The 22,820-nt window shown below is 44.2% G+C and overlaps 1 protein-coding gene and 1 pseudogene across 3 annotated transcripts in view; one reads left to right on the top strand and one right to left on the bottom strand.

Moving 5' to 3' along the window:
- LOC103720671 (protein SULFUR DEFICIENCY-INDUCED 1-like) overlaps positions 1-2,870 on the top strand; it is a 3,199-nt gene extending 329 nt beyond the window's left edge. The window contains exons 2-5 of one of the 3 annotated variants that reach the window (XM_039120082.1): positions 1,177-1,389; positions 1,475-1,630; positions 2,176-2,208; positions 2,295-2,870. In XM_039120082.1, the coding sequence (XP_038976010.1) occupies positions 1,177-1,389; positions 1,475-1,630; positions 2,176-2,208; positions 2,295-2,687 (795 nt within the window). In that variant the 3' untranslated portion in view covers positions 2,688-2,870. Of the gene's footprint in view, positions 1-1,030; positions 1,390-1,474; positions 1,631-2,175; positions 2,209-2,294 lie in introns of all 3 variants that reach the window. The other 2 variants (XM_039120083.1, XM_008810496.3) reach the window with 2 other exon arrangements.
- A 2,399-nt stretch (positions 2,871-5,269) lies between these two features.
- On the bottom strand, positions 5,270-10,491 carry LOC103720672 (annotated as a pseudogene).
- Positions 10,492-22,820: the final 12,329 nt, after the last annotated feature.

Here is a 22,820-nt window from a genome sequence, read left to right as displayed (position 1 = left end):
AAACGTTCGATTTTATGAATTTTCTCATTATTAGCTGCTATAATCATCGACCTTGTGCAAGTTTATATTTTGTTAGGATTTCTTAGAGAAATTTTGTTCAACATTTTGAGCTTTATAATGTGCCGTTCCCAACTGTAGAATTATTAGAGTTTTCTTTCTCTTTTTTTTCTTTTTTTTTTTGGTGGCTATTACTGTGATGTTCGATAATTTTTATGCTTAATTAATGTTCTTGTTCAACAAAATGGTGTGCACCAGATTTTTTTTATATTTTGTTTTGTTTTCTTTTTGAGTTTGAATTTGGAGGAATGTTCTTTTCTTCAACCTCCTGTAGCTGACTAGTATCTTGGTCAGAAAGGAAGAGAAATAATGATGGTGATTGATTTATTATGGCGTTATATCGGTCGTTATCTCCTTGGATGTATCAAAAAGTTTCTTACTTTAATTCATAGGCCATTTTATTGGTCGAATAATACTGCTAATTATTCCTGTTTTCCAGTAAATCTTTAGTTTTATGACATGTTGGTGAATTGGTGAGGAATTGGTCTGCTGCCTGTATTTGTTATTTTGGCTCCTCTAAAGCTTTCATTTCTTATGATCTTTCTTTCTATTGATGATCTCAGGACATCTTGTTTGCCATGATTTCTTTCTAGAATCTAAACTTCCTTTCAAAATCTTATAAATGCAGAGCTTGTGACTATGCTCCCAAGTTTTCGATTTATCATCTCATTTACATTGTAGTTGTACCTTGCTGTTGGGACCCAAACAAAGTGAGATCCAACCTCATCATATTTAAATGGGAAATGACACCACTAAACAGCATCATTTCGAGGATGTCTGACCTGATTTAGTGATTAGTATCTGGACCAGATTTCATGCACACACACAACAGAACTCGTAATTGAGTCATGGATTTCCTTTAAAAACTAAAGAAGCAATTGCTATCTATTTAACAAAACTAAGTAGTGTAATATTAGAGTTTTCGATCCTCTCTTCGCGGCATGTTATCTTACCACACTTTCTTATATTTCAGTAGACACCATTAATTCGAGCCTGCAATGAGAATAGCATTTGCAAGTGATGCTTTGTGATCTATAACCTATCAGCACTCTATTAGTTTTCCAGTTATAATTGCTGAAACTGGAAATCCTCACTAATGGGAGAATACACAATCAACAGCTTGTGGAGAAGGATCCAGAGACAGCGATCGTATGGTTTTGGAAGGCAATCAATGCTGGGGACCGAGTGGACAGTGCACTGAAGGACATGGCAGTGGTGATGAAGCAGCAGGACCGGGCAGAGGAAGCCGTAGAAGCCATCAAATCCTTCAGGCACCTCTGCTCTAAGCAGGCACAGGAATCCCTGGACAATCTCCTCATCGACCTTTACAAGGTATCAACCTATTTCCTACCAGCTGAAAGTATAATGCATCATAAGTATCACTTCTGTCCATAAGGAAACATTTTTTGATGATCAGAAATGTGGAAGGGTAGATGAGCAGATTGAGCTTCTGAAGCAAAAGCTGCAGATGATACACCACGGTGAAGCCTTCAATGGGAAGACAACCAAGACGGCACGCTCCCATGGCAAGAAATTCCAGGTCTCCATCCAGCAAGAAACCTCACGCATCCTGGTAATTTACCATCATTCCAAACTCGTTGCTGCTAGGAAGCTATTACTACTAGTTTTAAAATCACAGTCATTCAGCTTAAAAAACTTTTTAAGATAAGAAAGGCTCAAGACTAAACATACATCCGTACGGGTTCTCACATACTTTTTCCGTTCAAGTCCTGACATTCTTGTTGGGCTAAGAGTTCAAATTCATTCAAATCTAATCACAAACATCACGATCGGCCCGTGGTCAGCCCAAATGGATCTGTGCTACAGTATCTCCTAATTCACATAGTTTATGGGTCGAGTCCGCTTTGATACCATTTGTAATAATCTAAGACCTCATCTAAAATGGCCAGCCGAAAAGTATCATTTGCGTTCTTTGATTCTGTATAAGTATTCAAAATTTATCCAGTAAATAATCGATGTGGACTAAACATATGCATGTATAGGTCTTTTCTTTTTCAACGCCTTTGCAATTATGAATACCTACCTATACTTATCTTGGGAATCAAATATCGCATGAGCATAAGATGAGTCTCACCTCTGTGTGTGATTTTCTAAAAGGTGGCAGGCCTATGGGAATCTACACTTTGCCATCTACCATGTCATCATCACATCCATTAATCCTTAATCAAGGTGAGAAAAGCTTTCTAGTGTCTGATTTTTCGCCAACCATTTGACAGGGCAATCTGGGTTGGGCGTACATGCAGAAGAACAATTATGATGCAGCCGAGGTGGTATACCGCAAAGCTCAAACGATCGAGCCTGATGCTAACAAGGCCTGCAATCTCGGCCTCTGCCTCATCAAAAATGGGCAGTTCGACGAGGCCCGGGCAGTGCTTGAGGAAGTCCTGCACCGGAGATTCTTAGGCTCCGATGAAAGCAAGATAATTAGCCGGGCAGAAGAGTTGCTGCGTGAGATCGAGCTGCAGCCGCCGGCCGTTTCTCCATTGGAGATTGGAGAGGAGATCATGGAGAGACTGGATCTTGTGATGAACGATTGGGCCCCATTCAAGTCCAAGAGGTTGCCAATATTTGAGGAGATTTCCACTTGGAGAGACCAAATAACTTGCTGATTCTTTAGCTAGTCTTTGTTTTTGTTTGTTGCGGTGTTATGGAAATATGTAAATAATAGTCTGGTGGAAATGTTTACAACTCTGAGAGGAACTTTGTGATGATTTCTAGCGTTAGTTAAAATGCTAGTGCTGAATAAAACTGTTTCTACGTGAGGCTTAAGATACTTTTAAGGATCACACGCATATTCCCTTTGTACGTTGAGACGAGTGGCCTTGGACTCTTCTGGTGGAGCCGTGGACGACAAAAATACCAGCTCTGTCGTCCACATTCTTTTGGCTGGAAATCGCATATCGTTTATGGTTCGCATGGTGCAGAAAGGGATGGCCCAAAATAATTGCCAGGAGTCTACAAGGAAGACATTGGTAGGTCCATGTAGATGTCCTAAGATCCTGATGGTTCCATTACGATGACTACAAGGAAATAGTGGCTAGTATTATTTTTTTCGAAAGGTTATTCTGTCTTCCACGGATCCTTTTAAAAACCTATTAAAGGGAGGTTAGGATATGGGTGAGAATAAGGGGCCATAGACTCAACCCAAAGTCTTTGGTTTTGGGTTTGACGGAAAAAAAAAAGTGGATTTATTGAATACACTCAAGTGTAATTTGGTAGTTTGAAAAAGTAATCTCAAAGTATGGTGAGGTAATTTAACAAATGCCCGATTACCCGAAAACTAGCTATTGTTATGTTCGTTATTGAAGATGAATTATGGCTGTAAATTATATTCGAGTCTGGATCTAATGTCTACCTTTGACTTAGCCATGTCTACCTTCATCAATCAAATCTTCTGGATGCTCCTTTGATGGCTCAATAAATTGATGAACTTGTTGAAAATTCCCATAGGCCTCGATAAGCAAGAGAATAAGAAAGCATATTAGTGTGTTGTGCAATGCCTAGGGCTTCTGCAAGTACTTGCAAAGAAGCTTTTTTTTTTTTTTTTGATAATAATCCACAAGTTCAAATACAGAAGAAACAATAATAGTGGAAAACACAAAGAAAACCAGAAAAAAATCAACTACCTATCCTTAGCAAAAGATTAAACTCTGAAGGCAGGTCAGAATCATCAGCGAAGTTCATATTATATTCTCTCCCAGCCAACCAATCCTCCGCCACAGCATTTGTTTCATGAAAAACATGTCGAGCTAAAAACACCGCGAATTAGAAACTAAACATGGAATATCCTTCCAGCAGAAGATTCTTTGAAGTAGATAGTTAGGAATTAATCCAATGGAAGATGGTAGAATCTCCTTCCAAAATCACCTTGCTGCAATGCAAAACTCGCAAAGCCATGGTAAGCCATTCTGATCTTCTTCTATCATCTTCAAAAATTCAGCAGCAAATCGCATGGATGACTAGAAATTTGGTTCGAGCTTATAGCAATCTGGTTGAAGACTCTGGTTGCGTACCCAGCACAACCACCATCCGAAATAAGCCTCTGGAGATTGAAGAAACGGGGAACCACAAATAGACATAACATACCAAATTTGTGCCATTTGATCCATACGATAAATTCCAACAGTAGCTGACAAGCTCGCCAAGTTCGTTTTGCAAACACACAGCCCAACAAGATATGATGCAAGTTCTCTACCTTCCCATAAATGTCACAATTACCTTCAGACTCGTGAAGAAGACGCCGCTGCAGAAGTATCGACTTACATGGAAGTCGATTCCAGTATACTTCCTACCAAAAAAGTTTCACCCTTGGAATTGTAGCCAACCTCCAAATGGAAGAGAATGATGATGCTCGGCCTTTGATAGCTTTACCATTTGATAAAATGATGATGAGAGAAGAAATATGGATAGAAAGAAAGAAGAAAAGGCAGCATCCTCCATGCCAAATGGATTAGGACAGAAATGAAACTGAAGGCTTTAAAACAATCTCCATAAATAACCCAAATAATCTTCATAAATTCATCATTTTACAAAAACCCATATTTGTAGACTTTACAACAATGAAAACCTTGCTTGCCATCCAAAGATTAAAACTCTTCAACTTATCCCTTATGATCCTAGAACTCTTTTCAAATAGTTTGACTTGACTCGTGAGTCATCCAAATATTTTCAAACAACTGAAAATTAAATCCTAACAATTTTCTGACTTATCCAACCCACCATATAACTAATCTACAACTATTGCACCCAATTTTACTGAAATCACGACTCTAAAAATCAACTCTAAATATATCAAAAAAAATCCTAAAATATAATAAAAATATTTTTTGTCTTCCATTACAAGATCACAGCTAGACTATCAGCCACTCCTCCGAATCACGATACAGCAGGTACATAATGCAGGTCAGACTTGAGGAATGATCATGAATTAGTTCAGACAAACAAACAAACATACAAAGAGAAGGAGATGCAATGAGACTGTTCCACACTTTTAACATCAATCTAATTGATTATCCAGTGTGATACTCAAATGATCATGTCCGTCTGGCTTTAGCATGCTGGTAACTGACAACAAAGAGGAGATGACCAACTACAGCACTAATCACTACCTACAGAGGCGAACAGCAAATCCTCAATCTCATCAGATCAATGCATCATTATCCCTCATAAAATTGATAAAATGACCATAGTGTGACAACAGGGAATGGTAAGACCTTTCTACTCATATAGCAAGAAAGAATAGCGTTCAGGCTATACATGCATAACATCCAAAATACAATGTCAATCCCAACCCAGTTCCTAACAGGAGAACATCAGAAAGAAAATACTCATTCACAAGGGATAATACTCAACCACAATTCTTCAAGAAAGCACATATTTTTATGTAGTCACAAATGATATTACTACATTCAAAAGCACCGGTTTGAGTGAGGGAGGTGCAGTGATCATATATCCACCCATATCAGCATTTGAAGCCATGACAAACAGACAGGATTATGATGAGGATTAATGCAATGATGATGCCCAAAACAATCAGCTTTATCTTCATGTTCTGGAACCACATCCTCCTCCTCATCTTTGTCCCTTGCTGCCTGAAATCTTGAGCCTGCAAGCCCCAGATACAAGAAAACAAATTAATTCAAGCTGCCCTTGGGGGGGAACCCCCAAAAATGAAACTGAATGCAAACTATCCTGTCTGCATAATACTCCCAGATGCAAATCCAAGAAAACATTCAGAGGCCTCCTACTAAGGGTTGGTGGATGTAAGTTACAGACCTGAGAACGAAGATTCTCAGTTTTGTCGACAAGCAGCTCGATTTTCTCCCCACGATCAAGAACCTGAAAATTAAGAGACGATGATCTCAAGGATTTAATTATGCTACTTGCCAGGAACAAGGCAGTACTGGCAACATTCAACAACTTAGAACAACAAAATCTTTAAAATGATCACAAGTTGTTGCATTAAAGTAGATATCAGGATGCACCTTTTCGATATTTTCCATCATAACTCCTTTAACTTCTGAAACCTGTGCTTTCACTTTCGCCAGTTTGCTTATTTCCTCAGGGTGGTCCACACAATACTGCATATGCTCTTTCAGTTTTGGCCTGCAATTTCAGTAAATATTTTTCAACATTAAATAATGATTTTGCTACAAAAAAGAAAATAAAGGCACGGCAGTTTCTTTGATTGGTTAGGAAACAAAAAGATACCCAAACTCTCGGTTGAGGCCGTTAGCTGCAGCAGTTGCAGCTTTTCCTCCTCCATATCTTTTGTTGAAATCCTCCTTAATCCTCTCCAGGAAGGCAATTGGAATTTGTCTGCCAGCTGACTCACCTGCGACTACACAATATGCTGCAAAATCCAAGATTGATTTTAGCTATCCATAATGAGTGTGTAAAGGCAAAGAACTTCTGCATTCATGTACTCAGTTTAGATATGCAAAATTCTTGTAAGACTACCCAAAAAAAATTAGATAGCACTTTGTTGACAAAGATTACAAAAGCATGAACTGGTACCAGAATACATCCTTGTGTAAGGTATAAAGAACAATAAACCAGCCCATAATACCAAAAGATTATGCCCAACCCACCAAACTTAGACCAATTTATTTGATCAGCCTCGACAATCACACTACTTGGAGCACAAACATTTGCAAAGCACCTATTGCTGAATACAAGCAAAGTAAATGCTAAACATGACACTCAGCAAGAACAAGTCGAGAGCTATCAAAAGATGAGTCCGAGAGCATCAGCATGGATCTTAGAAGTACAAAATCACATAGCCACAAAAGATTATCACTACAGATACCAGATAATAGGTTTATCACTGCTTATCAGAGTTACAACCAAAATTTTGCTTAGGCTTTCAACTCACTAAAAGAAAGTATCATATGCCTCTCTTCCAGATCCGAGAGTACCTGTAACAAGAAATCTTTTAAAATCTGTTAATATTCTCCCTCTTCCAATAACAGCCTAACCATGTGATTGTGCACAGCCTAACCTCGGACACAAAGTGCTGCCAATTTCGATAGAACAACAAAATTTTCCATACACTCAACCGAGTACATATCAGACTGCTCTCACAGTCATTACACAACTAGTGCTGTGACAAAATACGGTACCGCTCAAGATACCCTAAGAGTACAACTATAATTTCTTTGTACACCCATCATGTCTAATGATTCATCCTTGTTTAGCTCTTTTTTGAATCAGACTTGTTCATCATATTGCTACTTAATGTTATCCAGGAACCAACCAGCCAAATATCACAACTATATACTTTTAATCCACCAATTACAGAGAAGTCCTTAAATGATTTAAAGTCCCAATTGAAGTAACATCAGATACAAGATACAGAAGTTATTTGGAACAATAGTCATAGACCGACAAGAGACAATCATTTTATGGTAGCACTTCCCAAAGCAATCATTCTTACCATGCCATAATAACAGAAAAACCGACCAAGATGGTTGTAAAAGGAGACCTCTATACAGCCAAACTTTAATTGACAAACTTGAAGATCTCAATCACCTATTACTGACACCCAATCATAAGATCTGATATTGCCCGCAGCTGGCACTACCAGGCAAACAGTACCTCTATGAAATAAAATGATGATGTTGAATTTGCTCAATTGTTAACCATCAAACAATTATAAAGGTGTCCTGCTGGTTCTATGTCCAGTTAATTTCCAGGTATCAAAAGAATAAATATAAGGGGACAGCGAGATAAGCCCTCTTTTTGCACAGAAAATTGTTCAGTATTGGGAATATCACGTAATATGAGCCATTACATACAGACAAGAAAATATAAGAGCATATTCTTTTGGATGACGGCCTTGTTATATTCCCTCTTTGATGGTCATAATGTGGTTTTCTTTTTCTTTTTCTTTTATCATATTAGTGTTTTAGAGAGAAAATAGAATGCAACTATCATCATCTTTTAAACTAACACAGTATATACTCCCCTAAGTAAACAGAATCAATGTCCAACAGAAACAATGTACTGCTAGGAAGTAGACAAGATAAGAAACTATGCAAGAAAGATTACTGATACCAATGAAGAAGAAAAAAGCTTAATAACCACTATATACAGAAAATACGCATACATGATATGGTGTGAAAGCATAAGAGAATATTAGATCAACAGGAAATGCAGCACCATAATCCACAACTAAACTCATCTTACAGGGAAAAAAACCAGCCACATTTCATCCAACCAAACTATAATGCTTATCATGGAGATAAATCTTCAGGGTTTGAATAACATAACAGAGGATTACACAGCCCTGCATTCTACGATGACATCATAACCCAGGAAAATAACCTAACATAAGTGTTGAATATAGTGGACATAGCTTACGCAATAATACAGAGATATAACAAACTCCATGTGCTGAAAAAAATGTGTATTGATATTAAGTCGTGAAATTTTCAAGACATTCTAAAAAGCCCCAAGCAAATGACTGTGAACTATGTCATAACAGGAAGATCATCCAAATCCTGCATTTCATGCGCTTGTGCATTGATTCAATAAAAGAATTCATAGAAAATTTAAGAACTAGGTGTACTGATATCTTTCAGAAAATGCAAAACCTTCAGCTTAGTACATCTAAGAACATGCATGGACACAATTTTTCCAGCATTGTGCCAGCTAGTTTATAAATGAAACCAATGAAGCCTTCATCCATAACAGAGAAGTTGCTTGACTGGCAGGAGAGAAATAAATGCAAATGCAAGACTGCAATTCATCAGCCATCACAAATAGAAAGCTTTCGGCCAAAATATTATTCCTTTGAGAAAGTTATTTTAGAAATTACAAGAAAGCTTCCCAACAGGAATTTATCATGCTTGTCATCTAAAAGACATGCTTACACCTTAGCTTTCAAACCTTCTGACAATGTATAAACTCAAACATGTGACTGGAAATATGGATACACAAAAATCTTATAATACAAATTTCAAGCCGATCTCATCCTAACATCAACACTACGAATTGGGGGCTAATCTATATCCAAAGCAATATTATTCACATAGAGTCCTAATATTAAATGCACAAGACACAGTCAAAAGGATAGGAACATCAAAGATTTAAAAAGATAAAGGGGAAAAAACTCCATCAGGAATCTCAATCAAGGCCAACATAGATTTCTGCACAGCAGGAATCTGGGCTTCTTGTTATAGTTTAAATTTGAAATGGAGAAATTGTTAGGTGGAAACTATAAGCCACCCAGAATCTTGATAGTTCAGTCCTCAATCCTCGTGACCACATAGTGAACATCCACTTGCTGAATTAGCAAACTTATCACCGAGGTGAGAGGATAAATTTAAGTATCATTTACTGATTCATGAAAACATGAAGTAACATAAACAAGTATCAGCTTGTTCTTCAAAAAAAAAAAAAAAAAATGAAGTACTCAATAAGAAAAATTTAAACACCTACTGCAAAATACTACTAGAAATGAAAATTCTTAGCATTTAAAATGACATGACCAAAACAAATAAGATGCACTAAAAAATTCATAAAAGAAGTCCATCCAAGCTTAATTTTTTTCAACTCTCTAGGTCTTCCAACTCCTTGCAATTAACTCTTTCACCCGTGTTACCGTATTACCTCATCAACAGAAAAGAAAGAGATAAAGCAATGAGCATAAATTACACCTACCACTGCCCTCCCAGTCATACAGATCTTCCGATACAGCATATAACATAAGAACAACCTAAAACACATTAACATGATAGATCATTAAAAACAAAAGCCGCTTGCTACTTTTTTCTCTTTATGCTCAGAAATCACACGGATCAATCGAAACAAAGCATCTCGACATGGATCGTCATCCAACGATGCCAGAGAGCAGACGTAGCAACAGAATCTAACCATAATTACCAACAAACAACAAATAGAAAACCCTAGCATTAACCAACCCATGTAATCAAACACAAATCAATCAGAACAACCAAATACCGCTAAAAATCGTACGAATCCGAAGCAACCTAGCAAGAATTCCACCAAGAAAGCAATCAATAAAGGAGAAAAATCAAAGGGAAATCGAAGGAGGGCGATCGGGGGGCTTACTGTATCCGTCCTCGACAAGGTAGTTGAAGGTGTGACCGTCGCAGTTGTAGGTGAACTTGTTGTTGCTCGCCGGGAGCTTCTGGAGGCATTGGGAGGCGATGCTGGTGAAATTCCCCGTGAATTCCGTGTACTCCGCCAGGATCACCGTCCCCCGAGCCACGAAGCTATAGATCAGCGACTGCTGCCCCATCTCTCCTCCCCCCAAAGCCCTAACCCTAGATCTATCGACGCGGAAGAGGAGAAAAGAAGAACGAAGGCGATGGAGGCCGATCTCTGTCGGAGAGCCTTTTTCTCCTCTCTCTCTCTCTCTCTCTCTCTCTCTCTCACGAGAAATGATAGGGGGGCGACGAATACTATTTGCTTTATTTATAGATTTTTATTGTCTTATTTCGAACTTTTTAGGGGGTTAGATGTAAAACGTACGCCCTTCCTTGAAGCGGAAGCGAGATCTGTTTCGATTTCTACAAAAATGCCCTCGTGTTTCGACGAATTACTAGAGCTGCCATTGCTTGCTTCTCACGCGGATTACCCGCGTACCCCATTATGGCTGCCAACTTTCAAGATTGCCACTGACAGCTAATTTTAATTTCCGTGGCTGGTGATCGCGATTAGTTTTCCTGGAACATTGGATGGTGAATCTGTGATTATAATGAAAAAGACTGGCGTTTGTTTAGGAAAGGGATGGGATATCTCAATTGTTAGGTGTTCTCGAAATTCCAATCACCGGCATCGAATGGCGCCTCCCGTCAGAAGAAACGTTGCCGTCGTCGTGTTTTCTGTCGAAATGTTAGGGGCGCCAGATAAGCACCCATACCTTTCCGTCCGACATGGCACAGAGGGATTGGTGTTCATTGAATTATACACTTCCAAATTACTAAATTAGCATTACAACGGGACCACAGCAATATTTTGTGCACCGTTAGGCGCCCCTAAAGTATCTTTATTCTCTTTTGACCCTTTTTTTTTTCCTTCGCTTCCTAAAAAGAATAGAAACATATTTTTTTTACCTTAGCTAGCATGCAGTTTTTATTTTTGAAATTTCAAATTAGTGGTATCATCCGCAGAGAGCATTGTATCTTGTCCGTTCATCTAATTATGTGATATCTGATCACAAACAGCAAGCACCGTTTTTAGGCTGTTAGTCATCTGCCACGTAGTTGGATAGTCGAATCGAAAGCAGGTGAGGGTGGGTCGCACGAGGGATTGGGACGTTCGGCCGTCGGCGTTACGCTGTTGTGCTGAAAGCGACGCTGTCCCTGGCTCCCAGTTCTTCTAGAGACGGAGACCAGAGATAGAGATGAGAACGAGCCAAAACCGTGTAATTCGTGGTCGGTTTAAGGGATCGGTCTGGTCAAATGAAACGGAGGGGCCTGGTCAGCACGAGCCATGACCGAATTGGATGCGTCTTAACGGGATGATGATATGGTCAAAGTTGGGGATAATGGTTTCAATTGCCTGGTGATTTCCATGCTTGGACATCTTGGCTAAGGCTGCAAATAGGTCGAATTAACCCGTGACCCAATCTGATATAACCTGTTTAGACCCGACCTTACCCATTTTGGAGGACCCGTGGGCCCGGTCGTGTTCGAAAATTGGACATGTTTCATTTTTTGGGTCAGATTTGGATTTACTGAATTTAGATCCGACCCGACCTGATCCAAACCATTTGAAATTTGGGCAATTTTGGATTTTCAATTTTATGACCCGCCTCCGATCTGATCCGAACCATTTGAAATTTAGGTAATTTTAGATTTTCAATTTTATGACCCGCCTCTAACCCGATCCAATCTGAATTTATAAAATTATTTGGGCCCACGGGCCGTAGTCTGCCGGAGTGCAAATAAGTTCTAAAGCCATAGATGGGTTGATTCGAATCGGTCTCGAACTCGGTCGAATTTTTTGGATTGGGTCCGAGTTATATATAGACCCGACCCTGATCTGACCTGAATGAATCGTTGGATCAAGAATTGTAGCGGTAGACCCGATCGAATCCGATCCTTTTTGGAGTTGGGTCTAGGTCCAAAATTAGAATCAGAATAAATAATCGAGCCGGTCGGGTCACCCCGACCTATTTGCACCCTAATCTCGCTTTTTTGACAGTGAACAGGTGCCTGCTGCGTTGAAGTATTTGCTACCTTGCTTGCTTTAGCGGCTAATTCCACACATTATGATGGGAACTGATATTTTCACCCTTTCTCATTCTTTGCTGCAATCTTGCAGTGGCGACATTGAGACAAGCTGTCCAAACACAAACTCACAAATTTTCACTATATTAACTCTCCCTCGCCATACTTTTATACCTTCCCGTGCCTTTGTCAACAACATTAAGGAACAAAGTATCCAAAGTACGACTACTATTTACTGGCATAAACCAAGCTCTTCAAGGTGTAGTTATTAACAAAAACCAACCTATCTTTGTCAAATTTTTTAATGGAATAATGTAGTCCAATTAATATTTTATTGAGAAAACCATCAAAGCATAACCGATGATTTTGTTGCTCATACAGGATTTATGATGTAAAATGTAGCTAATCAGACATTTCTTACCATTTGGATTTATCTTGACATTGAATTTATTGAACCTCGCCAACACAGATTGGATACAGACTATGTGAAAAATTCATATTTTTTGAATAAAAAAGATTGATATTTAGATAGAAAATAGAAATAATGGATATTACTCGACAGTTGGGATGATTCCAAACTCTGTTTGTATGAAATTATAATATGAAGTCTTGTAATTTTCCAACAAATACGGCACAAATGTTAAGCTGCTGCAAAATGTTCATATGTGAAGCTTCGTGCTTCGACTTTATTAAACAAAAAAAAAAAATCCGAGCACAATTTTCTCCACCCTCCTCCCTCTCCTTGTCCTCTGTATCTATTATTCTCTATCAATAAAATTTAAGAAGTAACTTCCATCGCAATACCTTTAACCCTCCAAACCAAAACAAAAGGAGATTCCATCAGCTAGTTTGCGCGTGCTTTGTTCTTTATGGGAAAAACTTGAGAAGCAAACTGACTATAAGCCAAATGCATTCCTGTCAATGCACTCGTAATCAAAAGCCTAATAGATAAAATCATGTAGAATGAATGGTTTGTTGAATAATATAATTATTATTATGAAGTTATCTCCTACTTCGGGATATTTGGACGATAGTGAGAGATGGAGTGGCATTTCAGACTAAGCATGTATTCAGAACGACCAACAGAGCCGCGGATTGCGTGGCTGCTTATGTGGCCCTGGAAAGAGGAAGTTGCTTAAGGTACTCCGTAACTTGTTGCTTTTTAATTTTATTGGATGTATCCGTACTCGTAACGTATAAGAAGCCCATTTAAAAAAATAATTATAATTATAATTATTTACTAAATATCTCTAATTGTTAACCAATCACTTGTATCATACCGCTACACTTTGTTATGCGAACGTATTATATATAGGCCTATTAACGAGCCGGGGAGGCTCGGGCTCGGCTCATTTCACAGAATTCCGGGGTTGGGCTCGGTACTGAGCTCGGGGTTGGGCTCGATACCGAGCTCTGTATTGGGCTTGAGCTCGGGCTTGCTTGGCACAGCAAAGGCTCGGGTTTGAGCTCGTAAAGCTCGTTCCTCGGTCCAGTAGTAGAAGTGAGAGAGGTCAAGAGAGACAAGGGAGGAAGGGGGGAGACGGTGGAAGAAGGGATGGTGCCTAGATCTAGCGAGATCTCTCTTGATTCTTTTCTGGGATTAGAGGGCGGATGTGAGGTGGGCCTTGTTGCGGCGACGGATCGCGGTGTGGAGCTCAGATTGGGTTTGTCTGAGCGACATGAGGGCAGATCAGAAGGAGTTGTAGGAGTCGGCGAAGCAGAGGAAGGCGTCAAGGAGGCGGTCGGTCCAGGGGGCGGAGGGGGGGGGGAGAGGGTCTTGGGCCTGGAGGATCTGGAGGAGGTCGTCGAGGGAGGCATGGAGGAGGTTGATCTGGGCGAGGCCGGCTCAGATCTAGCTCGAGGAGCTGAACTCTGAAGCCGGCAGGAATAGCCGGGCACGGAGAGCACGGATCTCGTCCTCGAGCCCGACGATGGCAGGGTGGGATCGGCATGGGAGGCTTGTGGACCGGACGTGGCAGGCCTTCTCCAGCAGCGCTCAGCCTTTGGAGCCGGGGCTGCTAGGGTTCTGCCTTGGGATGAACATAGAACGGCGGAAGCTGGCGACCATTTCTTCTGCTTTGTGCCTTGGCCCTTATGTTGGACGTAGAGTTTGGGCTCGTGAGCTACTTGGGCTTGAGCTCGAATTTAAATGGGTTTCATTTTGGACTCGGACTCGTTCCTCATTTTGGACTCGGGCTCGTTTGACTAACGAATCGAGCCCGAGCCGAGCTTTTACCAGGCCGAGCCTGAGCCAAAATTAAGTCCAAGCAGCTGGGCTTATTAACAGACCTAATTATATACATGCACTTTTTTTTTCCCTTCCTCCCGTGCCTGTGCACATCGTGCCATACGGAACTTCACCTCGAATTCCACCCACCGAAAGCGGCCGCACCGCACCGCACCGCATCCAGTATAAAGGAACCCGCCTTTCCTCATTCCTCCCCACCTTCCGTAAATAAAAGAAAAAAAAAACAAGCCAAGAACAAAGATGAAAATGACGAGGTCGTCCCTTGATCACCTGAGGCGGCACTTTTGCCTGAGCATTTATTTTCATAAAAAAAATATAAAGACATCGCCACAACTTTGGATCAACTCCAGTAATATATTATTTATTTTAAAAAATATCAAATAAGTCCTTCAAGACATTAGCCTACTATTTTAAATAACAAAAAAAATTTCTCCTTTTTTTAATATGATCATTTATTGATTGTTTTGAGATCTATATAGTTGAATGAATTTTTGGATCATTCATATGATTACTTTGAAATTTGTTCAAGCATCATCTCTAACTACAATAGGAACTAGGGTTCGGATCGACCTCTCTTCCTCTTCCTCTATATTGCCAACGGCTGAAGCACGACGCATGCAGCAACACAGACGGATAGCTCATGCGTCAATCCCTCTCTTCAAACCCTGATCTCTCAGGATTAAATTATCCACAACCCCTCTACTCTCTCACCTTTGCAACCTCTTCGACAATCATCAGAGCTCCGCAGCAATCGAAGCCCTTGGTCAAGATTTCCACCCCCCTAGCTCGATCACTATCCCTATTCGGCTAGAAATCCATCGGCAATTCCCTACCTGGGAATTATGGTATTGGGATCTCTAATAGCCGAAAGTCTCCAACTTAGGACAATATTTTCGATGATGGGGTTCCAAATCATTCACCCAAGCTTTAAGATATATATAGGCTGATGGATAATCCTTATTATCCATGCAACCACTTTGAGATTTGTCCAAGTGGATGAGTAATACTGATTATCTATCGATTGCTTTGATATATGTGCAAATGGATGAATAATCCAAATCATCCACTAGTCGTTTTAAGATCTACGCAAGAGGATGAATGATTGTTGCTTTGAGATCTACGCAAATGGATAAATAAAAAAGTTTGGAGCACTTTGAAATCCATGCAATAGGTGATCCAATGGTGGATTCGCACAAAAATTAATGAGTCATTCTTTCATGTGAAAGATACATTTTACTTCCTATCCATTATTTAAATCAGGACACCATCATTTATGATACCAAGGGTACCTCAGCGGTAATATAATTTTATGTTATCATGCGATTGTCATGTGACACTACTCATTTAACAAACATAAATAGAACCAATCTAAAATAGTTTGGAAACCTAGACGAATTTGTTTGAAAATTTTAAAATCGAGAAGGTGTCTCTAAAATTGACCTAAGTTGAGGAGGTATCCTATATTTTTTTATTTCTATTTATAAAAAATAGTTTGGTCCCTGTTGCTGGAAATTGGACCCGGGGGCGACCGTGGGCCGAGAGGGGAGGAGCTCCGCTGCCGGAACAGTAGGTGGCGGCGCGTCAACTGGAGGCGTCCTCCTGGAGAGTCCTGCAAGAAGCCGGTGGCCGGGATCTCTGGCGCCGGCCCTCCGATGCTTAAGTCAGAAGGGGGCTAGTATATGAGTGGAGTAAAAGAGGAGAATGTTTGTTCCTTTCCTTTTCTTTCCCCCCAGGTTTCCTTTTATAGAAGGATATTATGTTACCTGAGAGGTGACAGGGTAAATTGTCTTTTTCGTGATAATTGGGCACGATCATGCTCATTAATGGCGTTGTGGAGAATAAGGCCGGATCAGACCGGAGTCAGCGAATTGTCATGGTTGATCGGACCTGTTGGAGTGGTTGAACCGCCGGCCGTGGTGGGCCTGGGGTTCGTAGATAGCAAGTGCATTAATTGCCGAGTGAACCGGTGATCAGGGAGAGCCATACGCTTTGATAGTCTAATGATCCGGAGATCATCTTGAGCTGTGTTCATTTAATGGTTGAGTGCATTGGAGGCCCGCAGGGGTCACGCGCATTAATGATAGGGCGTGCCGAAAGCTTGCGGAGGTCACGTGCCTTAATGGCTTGACGACGGCAACAGAGTACGGTGGAGCCAAGTATCTAGTTGTCAGATTCTCTAAGGGATTAGGCTGGGGTCGAATATTTGGACAAGGCATAGGCTCGACACTTGGTCGAGCCGAGCTGGTTGCTCAGCGGAGTGCCTCCAATTTGAGCGTTGTGGGGTCGGGCGCCTCCCTGGTCGAGCGCCTTCCTGGTCGGCGCTCCCTGGTCGAGCGCCTTCCTGGTCGGCGCTCCCTAGTCGAGCGCCTTCCGGGTTGGCACGACTTGGGTTTTCCCCCAACACTACCCCCCGACTTCCGAGTTCCAGCTGGCCACCAGCTTGAGTGTAGGAAGTAGTTTTAGTCGGGTCATTATGAGTTAGGGAAATTTCGAATTATCGCGCGCTTCGAGGCGCTTTTAATAGGCGGCGTCTCTTCTTTCCCGAAACGTCTCATTATTAGGGTGCCTTTCTCGAAGCGTCCTCGCGTCGTGGGCTCATGATAGGGCCGCACGATCCGACGAGGCGCTTCTGTGTTCGAAGCGTCAGCCTGAATTGAATGCGGCGCTCCGGCTCTCGAGCCTACACGCGTCATGATCTGAACGAGGAGCAGCGTTTTTCCTCGCTGATCTGGGCCGTTGGAGGAACCTACATAAGCCCTCACCTGGCCTCCAGCTACTTTCTTATTGTCTTCTTCCTCCAGCTTCTTCTCAGTCCGAAGTTTCCAATCTCCGGCGAACTTCACAGGTCTCTCTTTTTTTTATCCTTCCAGAATCCTTTCCTCTCTTCTTCCTAATGGGTCCCGATCCGAGCGATATCGAGTCCACCATGAGTGAGCTAGAGGTCGAAATGGTTGAGGAATGGTTCTTTCCTCGACGAGGGTTCCGTTTGGAGCCTGCGAGATTGGAGGATCGAGTAACGAATCTCCCGGTAGGCCGGATCGGAGTGTACGTGGAGGCACTCTGGGCCGGCCTACGATTTCTCTTTCACGGGTTCGTGAACGAGTTGCTTACGAAGTACCAGTTGGTCCCGGCGCAACTCGCTCCGAATGCCTGGAGGACAATCGTCGGTTTCCTGTCGCTGTGTTTGGCGTTCGGGATTCCGACCTCTGTGAACGTTTTTCGGCGACTTTTCATGTTGAAGTCGAACCCGGGAGATGGAGAGTGGCTCTATGTCGCCCTTCGGGCGGGTCGGCCACTCTTCCAGGGCGCCCCATCATCCATTCATGAGTGGAAGAAGAAATTCTTCTTCTTGGGCTTCGAGCGGACATGGGGGTTTGACCCTAGGTGGAGGCTGAGCCGACTTAGGACCGTCAACAAAGTCCTCAAGCTTTCTACGCGCGAGCAGGGGATCCTTGACACCGTTCGCAGCCTCGGGGACGGTATTCTGCTGAGTGGCCTCATAAGCGAGGACGCTCTAGTGAATGTTGGCCTGAGCTCGGCGCGTCCTCAGGGTAAGGGTAATAATAGTCCTATATTTTTTTTTTCTGCTATCATTCTGCATTCTAATCCTGCTCGCCCTTGCAGATATCGCGAAAATGGTGACCAAGAGTGAAGTTCTGTACGCCCGCTTTCAGAAAAGGGCGGCCGAGCTTGCGGGAGAACCGACCGAGCCAAAGAAGAAGGCAAAGGTCTCGGCCGCCGCGGTCGCCGAGAAGGGCGCTCCCAGTACCGCGCACTCCGAGGTTGTTCGGGGGGAGGGCCCAGGTTCTAGGGGCGCGAGCTCTGGTGGAGCTACGATGGCGCTCCCGTGCCCGGCGCCAATTTCGCAAGTTCCTGGTCGGCAGGAAGCCCCGAGCACCGACCAGGGAAGGAGGAGTTCAACGGCGGATTTGGCGCTTGCGCGCCCCGCTCCAACTTTGCGGTAGTCAGATCGGCCGCCTGTCTGACCCCAATTCCCCAGTCCCGAGCCGGGGAATAGTCAAGGAGCTACGGGGTCGGCTCCGCCCAGGCCAGCCGAGGCCAGTCTTCCGGGCTCGTCGGGTCCCAGGGAGAGGGTGCCTTACGCTCCCGGTTGGGCGGTTCTCGAGGGCGACTCAGCCCTCGATAATCCCCAGATAGCGCGCGAGGTTCTTCAGGTCGCGCTGCTTCCGGCCGACCAGGCCAAGATTCGGTCCATGAATTATGGCGCCTTCATGGACTCAGCCCTTTGCTCTGCCATTCGGATAAATTAACCTCTTTATTTTATTTGGGCAAGTTTATTTCAAGTTGAATTCGCTTCTCACGTCCGTCTTTTGCAGCATCTGCACGAGACCGAGATGCTGATGCACATAATCCAAGATTATCGGGAGCGAGCCCGAAGGCATCAGCGGGGGCACGAGGAGGCCGAGGCCGAGGCGAGGCGTCTAGTGTCCGAGGCCGAGCGCCAGGAGCTCCAGACGAGAATGGAGGCGGCCGAAGGCGAGATTCGGGCTCTGACTGCCGAGCTCGAAGAGGAGAAGGGCGCGCATACACTGGTCAGATCCGAAGTGCGCGCCGTGGATGCTCGTCTGGCCGAGGCCGAGTCGACGCTCGCTATCCGCGAGCAGGAGGTGGGGGAACTCACCTCAAGGCCCAAGAGCTCGAGGCTCGTTTGCTCGACGCGCAGTCCTTGCTCGTCACTCGCGAACGAGAAATAAAGAATCTGGAGCGGAAGGCCGCGTATCACGAGGCTCGGGAGAAGGCCCAGGACGCCGTTAAACTCTTCCGTGAATCGGAAGAGTTTCGCGACCTACTGGAGGAGGAAGGCGTAAATGGGCTCATCCAGGGCTTCAAAGACTTCCGCAACCAACTACGGTGACTTCTCCCGAACTTCGACCTCAACTTGCTTCAACCAGGAGCGGGGGTCGAAGAATCGGAGGCGGAGGCGGAAGCTCCGGCGGTCGATGAGGCCGCCCAGGAGGGCCCGGCCGAGGCGCCCGAGGCTGCTCCCGAGGTTGCCGAGGCTACTGAGGTAGAAACCTCGGTCGCGGAGGAACTAGCCGTCCCCGAAGTTGCCGAGGACAATAGAGCCGAGCTTTAGGTTTTTCATTTTCTTCATTTTTGTAAATTGGGATGGCCTTCATATTGTTATAAGGCCGAGCCTACACTTTGTACTTAGCCTTCGGGCTCCTTTAAATGAATATCTTTTCGTAACTTGCAATTGGTTCATGTTTCGATTTTTAGTAGACCTAGGTTTCTTCAATCGGATCCGCTTTAGGTTCCAAGGACTTGGGCTCTGCAGCCCCAATTTCGTCTGCTACGCAGTTAGACCTGTATTTAGGTTCGGCATATTTGTCCAGTCCGAGCTCAGGTCCGAGTTTCCGCTGCTCGGACCTTCGACTAGCGATGTCGCGATGCTTAGGTCTGAGAAGATGCGCTTAGGCTCGGCAAGCCTTCTCGAGCTTAGCTCAGAATTCGGCCGAGCCCTAGGACCAAAGGTCACTAACCCAACTCGAATTTTATTCGGAATCCGAACTCGGACCTTAGGTTGCCGAGGCGGATTGTCGGACTTCTTCCGAGAAAACCAAGTCGGATATCCTGAGGCTCGGGATGGGAGTTCATCGAGCTGCCGGTATAGACCAGGCTACAGCTCGTTGTCGAGCAGTGCATGCGGGACGGGCGAGGCCAGGCAATGATTGGCCCGGCCAGGTACCTCGGCGCTAGTCGGGGTTTCATTCAGGTACTTAATTAATCAGGAGTGAAGTAAATGAAATAATGTAAGACATTAATCGAAAGGGTACCTGGTACCATGAGCATCTTACGCCGAGGTTGTGAACTTTGCTCGGCAATTTTGAAAATGCTCTTCTGCTCGGAGTCCGTTCTCTGGGGACGCCGGCATGATGGAAGAAACCAGTTGCCATCAGATGTTTCACTGACCACGAACAGGTAGAGATCGAGCCGAGCTCGATGTTTGATGGAGATCGAGCCGAGCTCGATGTTTGATGGAGACCGCATCCCGAACTCACGAACATCTTCGGGGAGACCACGAAGGTGCTCCATCATCCCGAAATATCGGGGCATCCCATCCGTAGTCGAGGTATTTGGTGGAGATCGAGCCGAGCTCGATGTTTGATGGAGACCGCATTCCGAACTCACGAACATCTTCGGGGAGACCACGAAGGTGCTCCATCATCCCGAAATATCGGGGCATCCCGACCGTAGTCGAGGTATTTGATGGAGATCGAGCCGAGCTCGATGTTTGATGAAGATCGAGCCGAGCTCGATGTTTGATGGAGACCGCATCCCGAACTTACGAACATCTTTAGGGAGACCACGAAGGTGCTCCATCATCCCGAAATATCGGGGCATCCCGACCGTAGTCGAGGTATTTGATGGAGATCGAGCCGAGCTCGATGTTTGATGGAGATCGAGCCGAGCTCGATGTTTGATGGAGATCGAGCCGAGCTCGATGTTTGATGGAGATCGAGCCGAGCTCGATGTTTGATGGAGACCGCATCCCGAACTCACGAACATCTTCGGGGAGACCACAAAGGTGCTCCATCATCCCGAAATATCGGGGCATCCCGACCGTAGTCGAGGTATTTGAAGGAGATCGAGCCGAGCTCGATGTTTGATGGAGATCGAGCCGAGCTCGATGTTTGATGGAGACCGCATCCCGAACTCACGAACATCTTCAGGGAGACCACGAAGGTGCTCCATCATTCCGAAATATCGGGGCATCCCGACTGTAGTCGAGGTATTTGATGGAGATCGAGCCGAGCTCGATGTTTGATGGAGATCGAGCCGAGCTCGATGTTTGATGGAGATCAAGCCGAGCTCGATGTTTGATGGAGACCGCATCCCAAACTCACGAACATCTTCGGGGAGACCACGAAGGTGCTCCATCATCCCGAAATATCGGGGCATCCCGACCGTAGTCGAGGTATTTGAAGGAGATCGAGCCGAGCTCGATGTTTGATAGAGATCGAGCCGAGTTCGATGTTTGATGGAGATCGAGCCGAGCTCGATGTTTGATGGAGACCGCATTCCGAACTCACGAACATCTTTGGGGAGACCACGAAGGTGCTCCATCATCCCGAAATATCGGGGCATCCCGACCGTAGTCGAGGTATTTGATGGAGATCGAGCCGAGCTCGATGTTTGATGGAGATCGAGTCGAGCTCGATGTTTGATGGAGATCGAGCCGAGCTCGATGTTTGATGGAGACCGCATCCCGAACTCTCGAACATCTTCAGGGAGACCACGAAGGTGCTCCATCATCTCGAAATATCGGGGCATCCCGACCGTAGTCGAGGTATTTGATGTAGATCGAGCCGAGCTCGATGTTTGATGGAGATCGAGCCGAGCTCGATGTTGATGCTCCAAGGTTTCGTTAAGGCGTCCGGCTTCGCTCTATGCTGATTGACGAGCTGGGCGAAGTCTGGTACCATGAGACAATCATTAGGAGAATTGGCGCATTTGAACAATTGCACATAAGCTGTTGTAAAAAAGTGAGATTTATGATTAAAATGGGAAATCCCTTGGGGTTCTACTGGTAGTACACGAGGAGATTTTTGGAACTCCAGCTTCGTGGAATGGGGGTTCCATCGAGAGACTCCAGCTTGTACGTTCCGGGCCGCCGGGCGCGTGTAACTCGGTAAGGTCCCTCCCAGTTCGGAGCCAGTTTTCCTTGCTCGGTTGGTCGGGAGGCCTCGGCTCTTCTAAGGACGAGGTCCCCTGCTTTGAAGGATTTAACTTTGACTCTAGCGTTGTAGTACTGCGCTGTCTTTTGCTGGTACCTCGCCATGCGAACTCGGGCGGCCTCCCTTGTCTCCTCGATTAGGTCAAGGTTATTTCTGAGCTGTGAGGAGTTGGAGCTGGCATTATAGTGTTCTACCCGCGGAGAAGGGAGTCCGATCTCCAACGGGATGACGACTTCCGTTCCATATGTTAAATTGAAAGGAGTTTCGCCGGTGGGGACACGAAATGTGGTCCAGTAAGCCCACAGGACATTGTATAAGTCTTCGACCCACTGTCCTTTGGATTTGTCGAGCCTGGCTTTGAGCCCCTGCAAAATAGTACGATTTGTTACCTCGGTTTCTCCGTTCGTCTGAGGGTGTGCGACCAAGGTGAAGCGGTGGTCGATGCCAAGCTCGGAGCAGAATTCTCTAAAGCGGAGATTGTCGAACTGGCGGCCGTTGTCCGATATGAGGACGCGGGAGAGTCCAAATCTGCAGATTATTGACTTCCAGACAAAATCTCGCATCTTCTGCTCGGTGATCCGGGCGAGTGGCTCG

Source organism: Phoenix dactylifera, unplaced genomic scaffold (assembly GCF_009389715.1).
Source record: "Phoenix dactylifera cultivar Barhee BC4 unplaced genomic scaffold, palm_55x_up_171113_PBpolish2nd_filt_p 000706F, whole genome shotgun sequence".
Lineage (NCBI taxonomy): Eukaryota > Viridiplantae > Streptophyta > Magnoliopsida > Arecales > Arecaceae > Phoenix > Phoenix dactylifera.
The sequence above is the reverse complement of the archived record's forward strand: the minus strand, read 5'-3'. Positions and strand labels throughout refer to the sequence as shown.